Source organism: Crinia signifera, chromosome 7, assembly GCF_055691185.1.
Source record: "Crinia signifera chromosome 7, ASM5569118v1, whole genome shotgun sequence".
Taxonomy (NCBI): Eukaryota; Metazoa; Chordata; class Amphibia; order Anura; family Myobatrachidae; genus Crinia; species Crinia signifera.
The window spans coordinates 52,531,363-52,550,867 of NC_139223.1; the positions used below are offsets into that span (position 1 = coordinate 52,531,363).

General features: G+C 45.9%; 1 protein-coding gene across 1 annotated transcript in view; it reads left to right on the forward strand.

Annotated features, from left to right (window-relative positions):
- The window catches only part of TMEM184A (transmembrane protein 184A), a 37,753-nt gene that overhangs the window by 14,476 nt on the left and 3,772 nt on the right, over window positions 1-19,505 (forward strand). Inside the window, exons 2-8 of the mRNA XM_083153070.1 lie at window positions 6,788-7,021; window positions 8,749-8,914; window positions 10,752-10,842; window positions 10,926-11,001; window positions 11,707-11,798; window positions 14,131-14,300; window positions 16,788-16,985. Coding sequence (XP_083009196.1) covers window positions 6,788-7,021; window positions 8,749-8,914; window positions 10,752-10,842; window positions 10,926-11,001; window positions 11,707-11,798; window positions 14,131-14,300; window positions 16,788-16,985 — 1,027 coding nt within the window. The remainder of the gene's footprint in view (window positions 1-6,787; window positions 7,022-8,748; window positions 8,915-10,751; window positions 10,843-10,925; window positions 11,002-11,706; window positions 11,799-14,130; window positions 14,301-16,787; window positions 16,986-19,505) is intronic.

The window sequence follows — 19,505 nt, forward strand, 5'->3', positions numbered from 1 at the left end:
TTTATTGTCTAGCAAATTCTAAGGCCCATAGTTGTGTGGTATTGTGGTTGTTTTGTGGTATTGTTAAAGCATATTTTGCCCTTTCTTCATTGAGTTTAGTAAGGATAAACAGAGTGTATTTTTAATGCTTAAACAAGCCACCATTCCCCTGCCTGTGGGCATTGTGATAGTGAGTTATAGGAACTCCAGAGCAGAGTGAGTCTTCTCAACTTGTGGAGATTCCCACGTCTGATGCAAGGAGAAGTTCTTTCCTGAATGGGAGTTAGTGACACAGTGGAGAGCCTTAGACTAGTAGTGGCCTTTTCACTGCAGCCTGTGCAGACCCTTCTGGGAGTGATGCTGGTGCCAAACAAATGGGGATGATATCGTTGTAGTAAATTAGTAAAGTATACAAAATGAGAGTTCTGTACATTTCCATGATATATACCAACAGGCTAACACTTTTCCCTGATAAAATATGCTTTTCCAGAGACAAATACAAGCTGATTTCATACCTCCCAACTTGTGAGTCCCGCAAAGAGGGACCATGCTCTTTGAAGGCACGTGCCCCTAATTTTGGGACGTGGCCTAGCCGCAAGAGGCATTATCTATGCTTGCAGTGTTCCCACAAGGCCATGCCCCACCCTGTCTTCATCGCTGTGGGGCCTGTCTTCATCAACGTACCGACTGTCAAGTGTCGGAAAACTGCTGTGAATTGGAAAATCCGCAGCCGTGTCCGACAAAACAGATCCAACTTGGAAAAAGTCGGATCTGATAACCTTTAATGCTGTCAGTATTGGCAGCATTGAATAAGTGAGTGATGATATATCCCCTGCCGGGAAATATCAGCACAGATTGAATACCCCCACAGTGGCAAACGCAGGATTTTCAGAAGGGGGTTTCCAGAGGGGCGGAGCAAAGCACGGATATGGATACTTAGGTGACCCAGTATATGCCGGGTCAGTTAAAGTACTATACATAGACCAAATGTATATAAATAATAATAATAATAATAATATATATATATATATATATATATATACACATACATACCATACATATACATACAGGGGCGTCAACAGCAGTGTACACCCCTAGGCATAGCAATGTATTGGGGCACCTACCGATCCTCCAGCGGTAGGGGTGGGGGAAGCTTTGATGTCCCGCGGGTGGTAGAGGGTATTATATCAACCACTCAGCATGTAGGGCCTGGATCAGTAATTTCCACTAATTACCCCTTTACTGCACAGATGGTGGGAGATGAGGTGGGAGAAGGGGGCATTGGGCTGAATGAAGGGGCCCTGATACATAACTTCCAGGGTGGTAGAGGATGTTTAATATGCAGAGGAGGGGTGTATAGTGGAGTGGGCTTATTATTAATAATTTTCTGGTGGGAGGACAGATTGCTTGACTGCAGATATCTCCAGTTCCCAGAAATAGATTTCTAAGATTTTAATGGAATTTAAAACTAGAGAATCCCACCTACCAAATGTTACTGGGGACTAGGGGATCAGAGTTCAGGAGGCAGAGCAATCTGCCAACGAGTATATAAAACTACATACCAGGTGTGTGGAGCTGGAGCAGTAACCAGCTGCTGGAAGGCTAATATCTCTGGTTCTGGGAACAGTAGAGACAAGCTACTAGTGTCCTTCAAAGGGGGAGAGTCCCAGCTTTTGGAATATACCCTCAGAAAAACTCTGTCAGAGAGAACCTGAAATATCTCTCTGGGAATAGCAATTAACAGGCTTGGATGGGGACCACTGCTTTGAAGTCAGATATCTCCGGTTCCCAAGGGCCGATTTTTAAAATTCTTGTACTCATGGAAAGAGGGGACCCTCAGCTTTCAGACTAGGAACCTTAGACTCCTGGGGGGGTTTCTGGGTACTCAGAAACCCCCCCTGCGTGCGCTACTGCCCCCATAATGTTCCAAAAAACACCAAGCTATGGAATCTATGTACTAAGCCTTGGATGGCGATAAAGCACCAACCAATAACCTGTTATGGTGCAGGCTGTGTCTGTAAAATGACAGATGCTGGTTGGCTAGTACTAGGGAAGCCAATCCCGGGGCATTTTTTTCAATCCCAGAATTCGGTATTGAAAAATGCTCAATCCCCGGATTCCCGGGATTGGCTTTCCTAATAAAAAAAAATGCCCCAGCCACCCCGCATATTTTACCTTCATGGCTGGGTGCTGGCGAGAGCGGCGGGGCACCTGGGAGCCGGGCTGGAGAGTGTTGATGCTCTGCTAGAGGCGCATCTCGGTGCCGGGCGAGCAGCTGGTGCCTGGCCAGGGAGCGATGTACAGTGCCGCTGTGGGCGGGTGGAGAGATTGTTCTGCCTGCGCAGTGTGACCTCTGACCGTCACGCTGCGCAGAGTCGCAGGCCTGGCATCAGCAACAGCCAGGTAGCGTCTGAGCGAGTGTTCAGATACTACCCGAGAGAATCCCGGGATTGAAATCCCTACGTTTTGGGGGCCAAATCCCAGGATCCCGCCCATCCTGATCCCGGGATTGGCCACCCTAGCTAGTACTATGGCTCTCACCAAGGCTTAGTACATAGACCCCCCTATCTCTGTCTATGTTATCTCTTTGTAAAGTTTAGTACATAGACCCCCAAAATCTTTTTAACACTATAAAATGCCTAATTAAATAATTGAGCCTTTTAAAAGATAAAGCTTGTTCTAAAGGTACCTATACACTAGGGCAATTCACATGCGATTGCATTGATAAATGGCATGAAAAGCATCCAAATCGCATGTGATTGACCTCAGGTCCCATGCGCATCACACCGGCTGCAGGAGAGACATGTCGGATGGGACTCAGGCAGGCTTGGCTGGGAACATGTGCGATATATTGTATGCATAAGAACCACGGTGGTCATTGTGGACTGCTCGTTATTTAGTGAGCTTGGCCCCGTCCCAATGTTTTGGGTACTACCCATGGTCTGCTATGCACATGTGAATCTCCCCTTTGCGAATGGTTTCGATGACTTGCATAGTTGCCAAGCCCTTCACAAACATCTGGGTGGGGCGGTGGGGACACGGATCACCCATGGGAATGCCCAGCGTTTTATGGCCATTCCCATGGGTACGCGGCAGGACAATGTCTGCCGGAGGCGGCCGGCTGACGTCTTCATGCCAATGCTTGCAAATAACAGTCAGTTCCCAGTCAGCGACCATATAATGATTTCTCCTTCTGCGGAGACCTCCGAGGGGATGTGTCCTCATTACGCAATATGTCTGTGAAGAACGTTCATAGACCTATCTGGTGTATACAGCTGCCGACCCAGTCACAATATACTGTCCGTTTGCTTAAACAGGATCCATTGCCCAGTGTGTAGCCTCTCTTATATATATATACGAGGGGATGAGTTTGCTAATACTTTCCCTCACATGTGGCCGAACGAAAGAGAAATCATTCGCACACCATCAAATGATTTTTCTGATGTCATGTGACATCAGCCACCCGCCCTGAGCAGGCTTTGCCACGCCTGCATTCTCAGAGGAATGACCAGCATTTTTATGGGGATGCCCATAAAACGCTAGGCATTCCCTTGCCCGCCCCCCGCCCTCCCTTCCCACTCACCAAGCACAAACGCAAAATCGCACATATGCAAACCCCGAACATGACCGGGGCCGAATTCAGACCCAAACGAACTGGTCTGAATCGGCCCCATAGAGTACTCTGTGCCCCAAGCAGTAGCCTGGCAATTGCAGCCGCATGGCGGGTTCGCAGCCTATGGGGAAACACCCACATCATCCTATGGTCCCCAACCATCAAATGATGTGGAGGGTGCACGCATATGTAAGTGACTCTCAGGTCACTTAGATTTGCGTGCACACTCGACAGGAAATGGGCGGGCAGCTAACACCCGGTGATGTCAGCTGCCCGTCCCCCCGCACCACCGGGTAATTTCCCTGGGAATGCCCAGCGTTTTCATGGGAACGCCCATGAAACACTGGGCGTTCCCATGGGCGAATCTCCCGGTCCTCCGCCCCACGCCTCCAATCTTGGGTGAGTACGCCCGGCGAACACTCTGTTCACCATGGCCGCATGTACCCTATGTCTGCACATGCGCAGAAATGCATCTGCGCATGCGCAGACACAAAACATCGGTCCCCTGTGAGAACTCAGTGGGGACAGAACAAATTAGAATAACCCCCACTGTTTGTAAGTGATAATTGCATCTTTTACCTACGTCTTCAGTTTTATACATATGATCATAACCTATAGGTTATCTGTGTAAATTACCTCCTATATGGACCTTTTTACTTTAGATAATATATAATTGTTCAGTATTGTTTAGCTTATTGCCACTAGATTCACCTGTATACTACACTGCACCATCCTCCTCCTCTGCTCTTTGTCTTCATGTTGCGAAACATCTCTTGGGGGTTTATTCTAGTTCATTCTTTCTGACAAAATCCTTCTTAGATGGACAAAACCATGTGCACTGCAGGGGGGCAGATGTAACATGTGCAGAGAGAATTAGATTTGGGTGAGTTATTTTGTTTCTGTGCAGGGAAAATACTGACTGCATGATTTTACACTTGAATATAGATCTCACTTTGAAGAAAAACCCCACCCAAATCTAATTCTCTCTGCACAAGTTACATCTGCCCCACCCGCAGTGCACATGGTTTTGTCCATCTAAGAAGGATTTTGTCAGAAAGAATGGACTAGAATAACCCCCTTGGTCTTTATTTGGCGTAATTAATGGTAGTTGGTGAAATTTGGCTAGAAAAGGGAGAACATCAACTATCAGGCTGTTATGTCACTTTATCAGTACTTGTGTATGTTCCGTCTGCTGCCTCGGGGAGGTGTTCTGCCAGGTCCACACGTCAGGGGCGTGGCATAGCCATAGAGCGGCTCTGCAAGGGTGGGGAGGTGCCATTACAGCCCTGCACCCCCCCCCCCCCCCTCTTAGTTTTCAGCTCGGATTACTGGTATTGTAAAGTGGGGGTGGGGCTAAAATGGTGCGATTTTCTGGTTCCAACCAGATGTTTCAATAGAGTAGGGGGTAAATTTACTAAAGCTTCTAAAAATGAAAAGGTGATGTTGCCCATAGCAGCCAATCAGATTTTGGCCAGAATTCAATGCTCTGGATTCACCGCTGGGTACTTGTGTATTATCACGGCGCCCATCGCATCGCATACCACTAATTAAGGTATGGGACACGATTTGAGCCTTTCCCCGGGCTGAGTATACAATTTTATATATATAGCGTCGCATCGCGATCATGCCCAATTTGGGCTTATTCCCATGTTAAATGCCCCCCCCCAGACCCAATTTTTAATTGTATACCCACCCTGATGGGTAATGAGTATGTTAAATACCCCCCCATTGTTAACGCCACCCCAGTATCAACGCCAACCCGAAGCGTGGCGAGTGCAGCGGTACGCGTCCTCCGACCTTTTCATACCCCCACTATCCACGTCGGCCTGGAGTTCATTTTATATAGTGTGGCGAGCGCACGCAGAATTTATGTGAAGTCATCCGCGTCCCCTCGCTGTGCTCGCCACACTATATAAAATCAACTCCACACCGACGTGGATAGTGGGGATATGAAAAGGTCAGAGGATGCATACCGCCGCCCCTCGCGGACTCGCTGCGCTCGCCACGCTTCGGGTTGGCGTTGATAGTGGGGTGGCGTTAACAATAGGGGGGGGGGGCGCTTAAAAAAATCATTACCCATCAGGGTGGTTGTACAATCAAAAATCGGGTCTGGGGGGGCATTTAACATAGGAATCAGGCATCTGGGTGCCTGTACAATTAAAAATCGGGTCCAATCGCATTGCATGCGATGCGATGCGATTTTTGGTCGTACAAAGCCCTACGATGGAAATTGAGGGCGCCGTGATAATACACAAGTACCCACCGCTGTTTTCACTCCTTGCGGTGAAACTTTTTACTGAAAATCTGATTCACCCTATTCAACCATCACTATTCGCCGGCCAGTTATCCGTTTCATGCTCCCTGCAATTCGCTGGTGTAATTCAATGGGGTTTTCACTGTGATTCGCCGAGAGTGTATTCAATGCTAGGATGGAGAACTACTTTCACCATGATTTTCGCCAAGATTCACCGTTTTGCAATCGACACCTTTTTAAGGTGAACTGTAATGAGTTTTTTTTGTTTGTTTTTTTGGTGTCAAAAAATCATTAATTTAATTATTTGAAGGGTCTTGCTATTTGGATTCATGTCCTTATAGCACATGAATATATATTTAATCTTACTTTTTTTTTTCAGATGATGTCAGCAGGGGGCGGGGAGCCACTCATTAATGATCACTGCGCTAGGTCCCGCTCATTACATATGCACGAGTGGGACCAGCGCTGCGCTCCCTCCACCTCCCCACCTGCCCATTTTCCTCGGGGAGGCAGCTTCTGCTGCCTGTGTCACGCCAGCCCTCCTTCTCCACCCTGCTGCTCTGTGCAGCGTGCGGCGCAGGCAGGGAGGCTTCCATCTCCCTGCCTTCCGCCGGCTCCCAGCGGCATTCACCGGGGTGGGGTGTACAAATTTGCCGTCAGGGTCAGCGAGCCCCTGACTGCCTTGAATAGGAGGAGAGGGTGGGCTGGTGGCGGACGGAGAATGCCGTCGAATGTGCAGCGAATCCTAAACAGGACTTGCTGCACATAGTGAAAATTTTCATTGAATACTGCCCTTGGTCTATCATTTATTTAAGTAGACTGTGTTGTGCAACCCTCCCTATTCTGCAATGAGCATTGTGTCATTTATACAGCACCGGCTGCCCATGTCTCATGGTGTCTCTCTGACTTTACCTTTTGCTCTCTGCTCCTGATATACACAGATGAACAATACAGCGATGGAGGCAAATCTATCACATTCTACTGTGAATCCCACCCCAGGTCAGACCACTCTTGGCAGCCTCATAGACTTATTGAATGTTGACGCTGATGCTGGGTCTCAGCGGTCGGTTTCCAATACTTCTGCAGATGGAGATCAGTTATTCCTGACAACAGCTGCAGCCAAAGGAATCTCGGGAGTGTTTGTTTGGACCGCTCTGTTGTTAACATGTCACCAGGTATGAAAAGTTTTCATTGATAGTAGCTGTATACATGAAATGTAAAAAAAAAGTGCCTTTTATTGTGGTAAAAAGTTAGATAAATGACTATCTGAAAGCTCTCTCACTTTCTACTGGACTAAAGCCCCTCCCAGCAGGGCTTTGCTGTGGGGGGTTACACCAGATCCCTCCCAGCATGCACAGCGGGGATCACAAAGGGCAACTCTTTTCGGGAGAGCTGCACTTTGCGTTGCTCATCACGTATGTCAGTACATATGCGATGAGCATCGGTGCAATGGGCGGCAGGATGTACCACCGCTGCTTGGTACATCCCACCCATAATGCTGCTATTTATAATCAGTAGATTTAAGCAATGAAGCACTGTCACATTTAAAGTATTTTCTCACAGAGGGGTATAAAGAAGGTGGGGGGATTTACACTTTCGTATTCCGGAGCATAATTTACACAGGTGCCGTATTTTTGAGATTCATAGTTTTCAATGTCGTATGGGGTCATATTCATATTTTAATACAAATATGAGTTGGCAGCCTCAGGGTTCAGTGTAAAAAAAAAAAGTTTAGTATTTCTATACGACTGCCTAAGAATATGCCAAATTGGTGATATGCTATGGGCAAGATCTCCACCGCTAAAAAACTGTTCAACATTGGCCCCTATCATGCTGGTGGCGCTGTCGGTGGTCATCTTAACTGTAGCACAGCTAGATTTTCAAACCTATATGGAGTTTTATCTAATTATATTGCAGTGCTTTAGAAAGTTGCATCACTTGGTCATCAGTTGATAAGTGTTCAATTAACAATATAAATACAGGGATACCCTGATTTATAGTGTTTAATCTTATCTCTTCTTAATGTATGGTCATTTTATCAACACAAAGTTTTCAAGTTTTTTTCTAAAACAGAGGGTATTACATACTAGGGCGTGGAGGGAGAATATAATGGTGTGCTGAGTGCACTAAGGTGTCCATGTTGACTTACATTGAAATTCGGGGCAAAAATCCCTATACAACCTCCTGGCTGTATGTAAAATATAACTAAGATTGTTGGAAGGAAAATCTGATTAACATCTGATTGTTTTACAGTTTGCTGTATTTTCCATCATAAAGGCTGATTCTATTCAGATGTACTGTATATGAGTACACTCAATAGATCAACCCCATAGAGTGCTTTTCCAGAATGATTCAAGTTGACGTCACTAATCACCGGTTCTGAGGATACATAGTATTTAAATGTATGCTGCCCTTCACTACTATAGCTGAGGCATATTTACCTTTCCATGATGCATACATTAAGAATGCAGAGAAGATGCCAGAGATAACGGCTGACCCGAGGTTTTGAGTCATGACCGCATTATGGTGACAGTTCCCATCTAATCATTAGCTGTACATATGCAATAATGCGGAATCACTCCGATCACATGCTCTATTGCCTACTGCTCTTTCCTGACGAGGGCTGTCCTATACACAGTGATATCTCCATCTGTCACAGGACCAAATGATATTTGATCAGGGAGCTGACCCTTGTACTGTGCTCGCTGACAGCTTAGTATCTGCCTCCGCATATCGATTGGTCTCAGTCTGAGAATTACAGATAATGAACAATAAACGGTCAGGGACGTTTCCAGCACACCTAGCTAACGGTCATGTGTAATCCGGGGCATATAAAAATAACTCCGGTTAGTCATTAACTTTTTTTCCCCCTATAATTTATTTTCTGCTCTCACTCTCTCAGATCTACCTTCATCTCCGAAATTACACCGTTCCCAATGAGCAGCGGTACATCATCCGGATCCTGTTCATTGTGCCGATTTACTCCTTCGACTCCTGGCTAAGCCTCTTACTCATTGGCAGTGACCAGTACTATGTGTATTTTGACTCAGTCAGGGATTGTTATGAAGGTGAGCATACAGTAGTTTAACAAATAATAGCTAATACTCTGATCATCAATGGCAGCCTTCACCGCCCCTGATGCTTTCTCACTGCTAAGGGCTTCTCTCCGCAGCACTATGTGAGGGTTCTGTCACGGATCCCTCCCAGCATGCCCCACTGCCGGTGCCATCACTCTGCCGCATTGCAAAGGTCAGCTCTGTCCTTTTGCGTTACTCATCGCATATGTTAGTGCATATGTGTTTAGAATGGCTGCCTTAGCTGGCGACGTGGGCTGGAGAGGGGTGGCGGATGTTAGAACAGCCCGTCCAGTGTCTTGCAGGATTTCACTTCACTGTCCTGCAAGACTGACACGAAGGAGCCACTTGGTGGCCACTGTTAATGAACAGTTCAGTTACTGGAGGGAAACTGCTCCGAAACAAAACGCATGCGCGTGGGGCCCGGAACCACCGCTCCTGTTGCCCCTCCCGTAATCAGTCTCTGAGAATAACACTGGTTCAGGAAAGACTTCAGATATAAATTATTATTACTGATTTTGAATGTGCTCTGCAGGGTATATGGTCGTTAGATCAACACATGAAATGGGTCGACATGGTTGGAAGTTCGACACTAGGGCGGGCAGGGAGAACAGAATAGTGTGCTGACCATAGTGAGGCACCGTGCCCGAAGCATGGCAAGTGTGGGGATGTGGTACACTTAGACAGTGTCAATGACGACATTTGGGACAGAAAAAAGTGAAAAACCCATGTCAAACTTTTAAATGTCCAGGTCATGTCCATGCAGGTCATCCCAGTGACCCCATACCCCTCTGCAGCACCAGGCAATACGGAAAATAGAACATACTGTACATAAAATAAGGACAGAATCAGAAGTATTGCGGACCATACTGCGCATGCTTCGGAACCCAATCAAGCCTCCGGGGGCTGCTGCAAAGGCAGCCCCCGGAGCCTTTGGCCAGTGCATTCGCAGTATGTATGAAGGTACTGCACATGCGCTGGCCCCGTGCAGGGGACAGGGGTGCGTGCCTGCGCGGACTTCCGGGGACGGCGACGGTGGCTGGAGACGGCGATGGTAGTGGAAGGGGAGGGTGCATTGCGGCAGCCCCCCTCCTTTATAATGGTAAGAGCCGCCACTGGACAGAATACATGAAGTTGCCCTAATTGTAAAAGAAAAACACAGGTCAACAATCTCTGTCCAATGTATATGCATTTCACACTAGGTTTTCAGTGGCTGTAACTAGCCGAATATTCTTGTTTCATAGAAGTTGAAATAGTCCAGTAAATAACTTGTTTAACTGGCAGCTGGTCTGGAATGTAGTCAAGTTGCCGATTGACAGAATCCCCACAACCAAATGGCGATCGACAATATACACACCACCGACCATCAAAATACATGTAAAACATTGACACAACCACAGTTCTGACAGCTAAAATAATGACGCAAATAATGCCGAATAGAGTTTTTCATGTTTTTTTTTTTATCAAAAACCGACTTGGCCATAGGTATTTACACCACGTCGGTGTAGTAATTGTTGGTAATTCAGTTGTAGGTAAATTAATTCTGATCCCTCTAGTCTACCTCTTAATACTATTAAATAGACTGTCTTTTTTATTAGATAACAACAGGATAATTTAATAGGCGAGTGCACAAATATGTTGTAACCCATAGCAACCAATCAGTTGGTGTCTTTCATATACTAAACACAGCTACAAAAATGACCGCTGTAATGTGATTGGCTAAAATGTAATACAAGCATTCAGCCCATTGCACCATGTTATTACATAAGCCACATGGCTTGAGGATTTAAGATGTTTTCTTACCCTTTGTTTCCAATATTTTTTCCGACAGCATTTGTCATATACAGTTTTCTCAGCCTCTGCTTCGAGTATCTCGGCGGGGAGAGTGCAATTATGACAGAGATTCGGGGAAAGCCTGTGAAGTAAGAGCCACGATTCATTATACGTTCTGTGTGCATCTTTCCTGAGTCATGACCTTGCCTTACGGTATATCTCATCCCATTAGATCCAGCTGTTTCTACGGCACCTGCTGTCTCCAAGGAATGTCCTATTCCATTGGCTTTCTCCGGTTCTGCAAACAGGTTGGTAGCGCCATCTGGGCCAGAGCTAGTAGGAGTACACTGATTGTATAGAATTCTTACAATATGTAGATTCAAATTCCAGAACTTGATACCGAAACAGAACAGAACATTGAAGTAACTGTGGGCCAGATGTATCAAGCTTCAAAAAGTGATAAAATGCAGAGTGATAAACAACCAGCCAATCAGCTGCTACCTGTCATTTTTCAAACAATGGGCAGGATTCACTAAAGTGAAAATGTGGTAAAAACCCCTAATTGGAGTTTTGCGCATTTTGAAATGCAATAAAGCCCTTCCACTGGGGCACCGCTGCGGAGGGAATCGCCAGCAAAAGCTGTCAATACCCTATAGAAGCCTATGGGCTTCGCTCCACTACGGGATCCCTTCCAGCATGCCGAGTGTCAGACCCGGAAGTCCAGCACCAGAGTTGCTTCGCAAAGGAGAGTTCTTAATAGTCACATATCTTAGTGCATACACGATTATTATGCTGTAAGTGGTGATGTGGGGCAGCAGATGTTAGTGCCCCCCAGACTGTAACATTTGCACCCCCCTCCCAGACTGTAAAGGGATAAACAGCCAGCTGATTGGCTGCCCATTTATCACTCCATTTTATAACTTTTTGAAGCTTGATACGTCTGGCCCTATGGGGGAAGAGAATACAGTGATTCTTTCTATTTGATCAATAATGGTGTCTTCCTCATTCCACAGGCGACCCTGCAGTTCTGCATAATAAAACCAATCATGGCGGTTGTCACAATTATCCTGCAAGCTTTTGGGAAATATCATGATGGGGATTTTAAGTAAGAGCATTATTTTGACAGTATTGCTTTTAAATATTTTAATTTGTGTATGTAAACTGAAGGAAAGCCCCCAGGTGGTCATGGGCACTGACATGATGTCTGGGCCTTGGTTAAATGAAGGGGTGTGGGCACCGTGAGAGGGCGTGGTCACACCCTGTGTAAAGAAAAATTACTTGTGGCATGCAGGTAGGTGCCAGAGGAGGTGCCGGTGGGATCAATAGGAGAGAGAGAGGACAGACTACCGCTGCAGCTGCCTCTCTCCCCAGCTCAGCACACAGCACTGAACTGTGCTGGGGAGAGAAGCTGCTGCAGTGGCAGCCTGTCACTGCCCGTCTCCCTGCAATGCGGGAGGGGGGAGAGGGCCCCGGGCCCCTCCATCAGACCCAGTAAAATTAACCACCCCCCTCTTGGCCCCACTGCATGTAGTTAGTGCTCTATACAAACTCTATGATGAGGGTTACGTTAAAGAAATATATTTCCATCCCAGGTCTTTTTTTTATTTCTAATGCTATTTTCAAAGTAAAAATCCTCAGCAAGCTAAATGGCTGATATCTCACCCACCCACATAATCTGCACACACAGAAGTTTGAACAGAAATGTATATGACAATTGTGATGAAAATAAGTAGAGTACAAACTGTATTCAGACCGCTTTTAGCTATGGATTGCTGGGACAGATGTACTGAGCCTTGAAAAAGGCGAACTGTCATTTTTCAAACCCAGCCTGTAATGACTCCACTTTATCTCTTTCAAGGCTTAGTATATCTGGCCCATTATCTTTTATTTATAAGGATCCAGAAGTTGTCTGCAGTACCATACAAGAGGAACATAACAATAAAGGCCCCCATACATTAGGCTGACCTGTCCGAAGGATTTCCCCGACAGCTCCCCGGGAGGGGTCACACACGAGTTGCCACTTGTGTGTTAATAGTTTTGCATGTGATAAATCACATGCGATTTATCACATGCAACTCCCGGGGAGCTGCAGGCAGATGGAGCCGGGAGCCGGGTGGAGGATAGTGGAGGGCAGGGGGAGCCAGGAGCTGGGTGACAAGCTGAAATAAATCCTCCATACAAATGAATGGGAAGGCGCTGATTAGCTGAGAGCTCTCTCAGCCAATCACTGGCTGCCCATTCATTTCTATTTCAGATGTTTCTGACTACCGGAAACATCGGCACCAATTGACTACTCCCCTAAGAAGTGACCCGACAGTGCTTATTATTGATATTATTTCGTCATCACCACTGTGTATTAATGGGTTATGGTATAGCAAATCTACGGTACCTACATTGACCATATTATGGGCGACCACTTTTAGTCAAACCCGTCTAGATAGACGCCTAAAGGTAGTCGACCGTGTCTAGATCTTCAGAAATGAAAGTTAGGCTCAAGCGTTAGATCGACAAGAGCATGGTCGACGGTCACATGGTTGACATAAGTTTTTCCCGTATTTTGGGTGGCTATGTGGACATCGGTCGACAGTGACACTCTAGAAGTGCAGTTTCCGCTGGCCATGCTTCGGGTACTGTGTGGGGTCATGAGGACCGAGTTTGGGAACCACTGCACTAGAATGTGTATCTGCGGATTCATACATGTCTAATTAGGTGAACCTGGACACTTGGCCTCTCCCAGGTGTAAGGCGACAATACGGTAATGGGGTTCATACAGCTACGGGTTAGACTACCTGTTCTACTGACAACGTTCCAATGAGCCGATCAAAACACAGATCAGCAGAAATCAGTTATTGGTGATCTGTGATCGGGGAAATTCATCATGTAAAGAATTGATAAATCAGTGATTTCCAATGTGTTCGATTTCACCTATCCCCCAAACCAGGAATCGGCACAACAGCTAATCACCACAATCATTTGCAGATCTATGGGCCGCAAAGGTTAATGATAAGCGACAGCCTACATATGAACATAAACACACACATACATTATGCAACATAAACTCTAAATGAGACCCCGAAATGAAGGGTGTGGTATAGCATTAGCCCGACGTCGGAATCCCGACTGCCCGGACTCAGACAGCGGGTGGAGCGAAACGAAGCCCCTTAAAGGCTCGCTGTGCTCGGCACGCTGCAGGCACAGAGGCTCACTACGCTGTCCACCTATTCTATTCTCCCTCTATGGGGGTCGTGGACCCCCACGAGGGAGAATAGCCAGTGGCCGTCGGAATCCCGAGTGTCTTGGTTTTAACAGCCGGATTTCCGACGTCGGTGTAATAACTGTCGGAATCCCGACTGTCTGTCAGTCATCCAGCACCAGAAATGAAGACCTGGTGACCACCTATTAAAACTACTGTACCTGACCTTTGTCTCTCATTGCAGCGTTCAGAGTGGCTACCTGTACATAACAATCATCTACAACTTCTCCGTCAGCACGGCTCTGTACGCTCTGTTTCTCTTCTACTTTGCAACCAAGGAATTGCTGCATCCGTTCGAGCCTGTACTAAAGTTCCTCACTATAAAAGCTGTCATCTTCCTATCATTTTGGCAAGGTTGGTATAATTGCTCCAGGTCCACCAGCTATTAGTACAATTAGTGACCGATAAAGCTAATTGAAAGTTTCCACTTAGCGTTATTAGTCCTTGGTGGGTGCCGGGGTGTTAGATCAAGGCCCTGTTAGTTTTTCTAAAATCAAAAGAAATAAACCACACTCACTCTGGAGGTGCATGAAAAAAAACACTGATTAGAAATCACCGCATCCCATAGTGTGTCCCTTAATTGAATACCAATAAACTTCCCACAAACAATTTAATTTTCTTCTATCAACTTTTTTTTCTTTTTAATTCAATTATCTAAATACTTAGTTTGGGACTGGGTACATCCTTATATGCTGTGGGTATCCGGACTGATCATAGACTGACTCATGATAGACAGTCATATGGTCGACCACTAATGGTCGACAGGGTTTAAAGGTTGACACACAATAGGTTGACAGGGTCTAATGGTCGACATGGAAAAGGTAGACCTGCCTTTTTTACAAAATTTTCAGCCGACATGTGCCGACAGGTGGTATTTCATGCCCTACCATCCACTAGGGTGCGGAGGGAGAATAAATTAGTGTGCTGACCGACCGAGCCCGAATCATGGCGAGAGCAGCGGTACACTTAGACAGTGCCCATTAAAAACTCATGTCGACCTTTTTTCATTTCGACACTTTAACCATATCGACCTTGCACCTGTTGACCTTTTCACCCTCTCGACGTTGTGACTGTCTACCATTAGTGGTTGACCATATGACTGTCTATCGTGAGTCAGTCTATGTGTTATACCATAACCGTGCTATGCACCATTTAGCTTTACCCTGATTGGTTTTCAATGAGCAAATAGCGCCACCTAATTTCACATAACATTTACAGGCAATAACTTAAATAAAGGGCAGACACCCGGGGCGATTTCAGCCCCATTTCTAAGTGATCTGACTAGGCTTTACATTACCACCCAAAATTCCCCAACACACACTTTCAATTCATACACAAAACCTCACTTATATGTGTACCAAAGTCTGACAGTGGGGAGAGTCATTTTTCATATACGTATCCTCTATAAATGTATTACAATTTGTTGCAGAACTAGAGCCCTTAATATGCCCGCTCAGTCACACCCATCAACACCGTTTTCCAATTCACATTATTATTAGTATTTATTAACTTCTCCCGTTCATCAACCATAAACCCATACAAGTATCCATCAGTCTAGCGGTTCTCAAACTCAGAACACCAAAAAATGTATCTTTAAAGGTCACCTGGCAGGTGCACTCATTTCCCTGAGGTATACTTGCCTACCCCTCTGAAATGGCCGGAAGGCTCCCAAAAATCTGGTGGCTCTCCTCGGCCCACCATAAAGGTGGGCAAGCTTCCTAGAACCCACTAACACATTCATCTATACTGTCAGGACCCATTAATGTCCCACCACCAGGAAGCCATTTCTCCATGCACCACCATCACTCATTAACTAATTCTTCTGTAAGATTCCATTAATAACTTCACCCTCCCAACCCCCATTAACTCATTCATCCATTCTACTGCACCCATTAATCAATTCGTAAACTCAGCACTCTTACCTTTCCCTCTAACCTCGAGGATCAACTCACCCTCACAGTGCCCATTATCACATTCGCCCACACTATCAGCACCCCTTATCCCCTACACCTGTTAATCCATTCACCCTGAAAACTCATTACCCCCCTTACTGCAAAACCTATCCCCCACCCCCACTCAGCACCTATTAATTAATTCACTTTCAGCACCCCTTTTCTGCTGCCACCCAGCAACTTTACCCCATTCAACCCGAGCACTCCTTAACCCCCCACCTCATTCTTTCACAGCACACAATAACGCCTTTCACAGCACCCAATAACCTCGGTCACACGCCATGACATTAAGATTTTATTTTCCTGCCTGGTACCTGCTGCGCAGCCAGCTCCTCATTCTTGGTGTACAGCCTGGGAGCTATAATTGGCTATGGAAGAGGGAAGGGGAGGAGAACGGCCAGAGGAACAGGCTGCAGCTGGCAGTGTCTGGTTCAGCTGCAGACAAGGCTGCCACCAGCAGTAAGCATATAAAGAATGTTGGAGAATGACCTTACGATACCTAGAATGTAAATTCTGCATAACTTTACTGGATAATAGCTCAAAGAAACCTGTTTATTTAAAGGTGATCTTCATATATAGGTTTCTTTCTGCCACATTTGGTTATCTTGCCTAACAAATGAGCTAATGTAGAAGGAGCCTATGCAGTATGTTGAGTTCACATGGCATGTCGGAGATCCCTAGTAAGCTATTTTGAGGACCATGCTTCATTGACGAGAAGAACCCAGAATCTTCTAATATGCCAGTCAGAAAAAGAAGCCAGATTATCAAATCACTTTTGTTTTTTACATTAATTTAATGCAATGTAGCCGATTGTAAATCATCTCTGCACATTTGTAACTCCAGATGCAGCTGGACAAACCACTAAACACCTTTCATTTATTCCTGGTAGGAATGCTCCTGGCAATACTGGAGAGATGCGGTGCAATTCCAGAGGTTCAGATCATTAATGGCAAACCAGTAGGTGCCGGTACGGTGGCTGCTGGCTATCAGAACTTCATCATTTGCATAGAAATGCTGTTTGCAGCCATTTCCCTCCGTTATGCCTTCACCTGCCAGGTTTACCGGGAGAAAAAGGAGAACTCAACAGGTACAGAAATAACTTTAGGGTATAATGACTACCGGCTAGACTAATAATTTATCGCATTGGTTTATTAAAGACATTGGTTAGTGATGTCTGAGTGAAAGTATCTGCATAAACATTAGTATTTAATGACCTGTATATTACCTAACAAAACTACAATAACATAAACTAATAATAAAACTGTGTCATCTAAACTGTAGACATTGAATACATTTGAGATAGAAGCTTTCTCTAAAGATCCCCTAAACCTTATTGCTTTCAACTAACAAAGCAGAATGCGGCCATTGTACTGAGTCTCCCACAATTCCCTGAAATTAGTGTGTTGTGGGGCTTCAAAATGAGCATTGGTGCCATTAGCCTGGTGGGTTTGTCCTATAAGAAACTGTAAATAAATAAATAAATGTCACTGGTGCTTAGTATTAAGGAATGCAGAAGTAAATCAGTGACTTGTAATTGGACAACAATGGTTCCATTCTGTGGAGCTTTTGAGCTGTGGCTGGAGACCTAACTGCCCATTACATTCCTCCGACAGAATGGTTAATAAAGCATGAACTTCGTTTAAATTTAAACGATGAACGCTGACTCTGTCATATGGAAATGCTGAGCGCGGATGGACCTAGAAGTAGGTGTTGCCAAACCTATATACAGTATATATGAACAGTGATGCTCAACCTTAATTGGTCAACGCATTGTTGTTTTTGGACTGAAAAGAGACCGCTCCTTCTAGATTGTATTGTATAATCATAATGAGGGATTCCTGGCTTTGGTCGCCATTGTTTTAGAAGATCCAGCTTCATGCTTCAGTGTTCCTTCTCGTTGTCTGCCCTTGTAAGATTCCATGTCCTCCAACTCAGCCATCACTGGGTTTAGCGAGGTATCCCATTGTCTGTGCAATATGGCATAAACAGTAAGGACTGGCATGGAAGCCCGGGTATGGCTCATTGGACAGACAGAAACTAGGTCGACATGCAGGAAGGTCGACATGGGTTAGATGGACAGGGTCATTAGGTCGACATGGGGAAGGTCAACAGTCAAAAGGTTGACATGGTTTTTTTTTTTTCTCCCCCAAATGTAGGCATGGACACTGAAACGTAGCACCTTGCATGGCTCGCTGAGCTCACTATGCTTCGGGCACTGTTTTATGCTCCCACCACGCCCTAGTGGATAATAGGGAATGAAATACCGTCTGTCAGCACATGTCTGCTCCATACCTCCCAACATGACCCTCTCCAGGAGGGACACATTGCTCTGCTCCTGCACTTCCCTGGTCATTTATAATTGCCATCACCTGTGGGGAAACACCTTTCTTACCAATTTACCTGTTCAACACAGATGAGGGTAATCCATAACATACATTACCAGGAAAGTCCTGGAGCAGAGCATTGTGTCCCTCCTGGAGAGGGTCATGTTGGGTGGTATGCGGCTCCCAAAAAAAGTGAAAAACCCCATGTGGACCTTTTGACTGTGGGCCATCCCCATGGCGACCTAATGACCCTGCTGACCTAACCCATGTCGACCTTCAGTCATGTCGACCTAGTGCTTATCGACCTAGTGACCGTATCCTGGTTTTCTCTATCAGCATAATACAATTGTCTCAGATCTATAGATATTATATTTCACCCCCTGCTTTGTGTCCCAATCCCAACTCTTATTCTTTTTTTCTCTATATCTTCCCTTATTGGGAACCTATACAGAGGTTTCCATAAGTTGCTGCATGGGACATAGAACAGGTGGTGAAAAAGCATAAACATCTAGTAAGCATCTTCCAAACTGACCGATTTCTAAGCACCTTTACGCCATTTACATTTCTTTTGGTTGCTTGTCAAAGTCACTGTAATCCTGTTTAGTTTCCCTACTCATTTGGCTTATGTCATTGTGAGGAGATTAAAGCAGAGTACTATTCAATAGAAAAGATATTTAAAAAAAAAATAAAACTGAATGTAACTACACTTGGTAACCTTCTCAGCCAATGCTGTAGGGTGCCGAGTGTGTCACAGGCTACTGCCAAAATGTTTACCCACAGATACCTCTACCCTCCAACTGTACCGAATTTGCCTGTACAGTACCGTTTTTTAACAGTCTGTACCGGCAAATCCAGTATGTACCGAATGTACCGATTTTTCAATCACAGCGGGTGCGCCATGAAATCATTCCTGGAGCTCCCGGGCCCCACTCCGGCGTGTGCTGCTTGGTCTGCCGGCTCTCCCCTCTCCCCCTCCCGTTCCCATGAGTGCATTGCGGGCCGGGCCGTGCGTCATGACGTCACGCGCCGGCACCACGCACTCAGAGTCAGGGGAAAGGCGGCAGGCCGTCTCTGCCCTCACTGTTTGTCTGGACACCAATCTCTGTGGGGGAGAGGGGTGCGGTGGGTAGCTGAGCCGCGGCAAGCATGAGGGGGTATCCATCCCACAGATCCGACTTCACAGCGGACCGTCCAAAGCCTCAGCCGGTGCCACACATCACCTACAGCGCAAAGCAAGTAGGTGGCTCTGCTCAGCAGGCTGCACTTTGAAAATCACTCCAGTC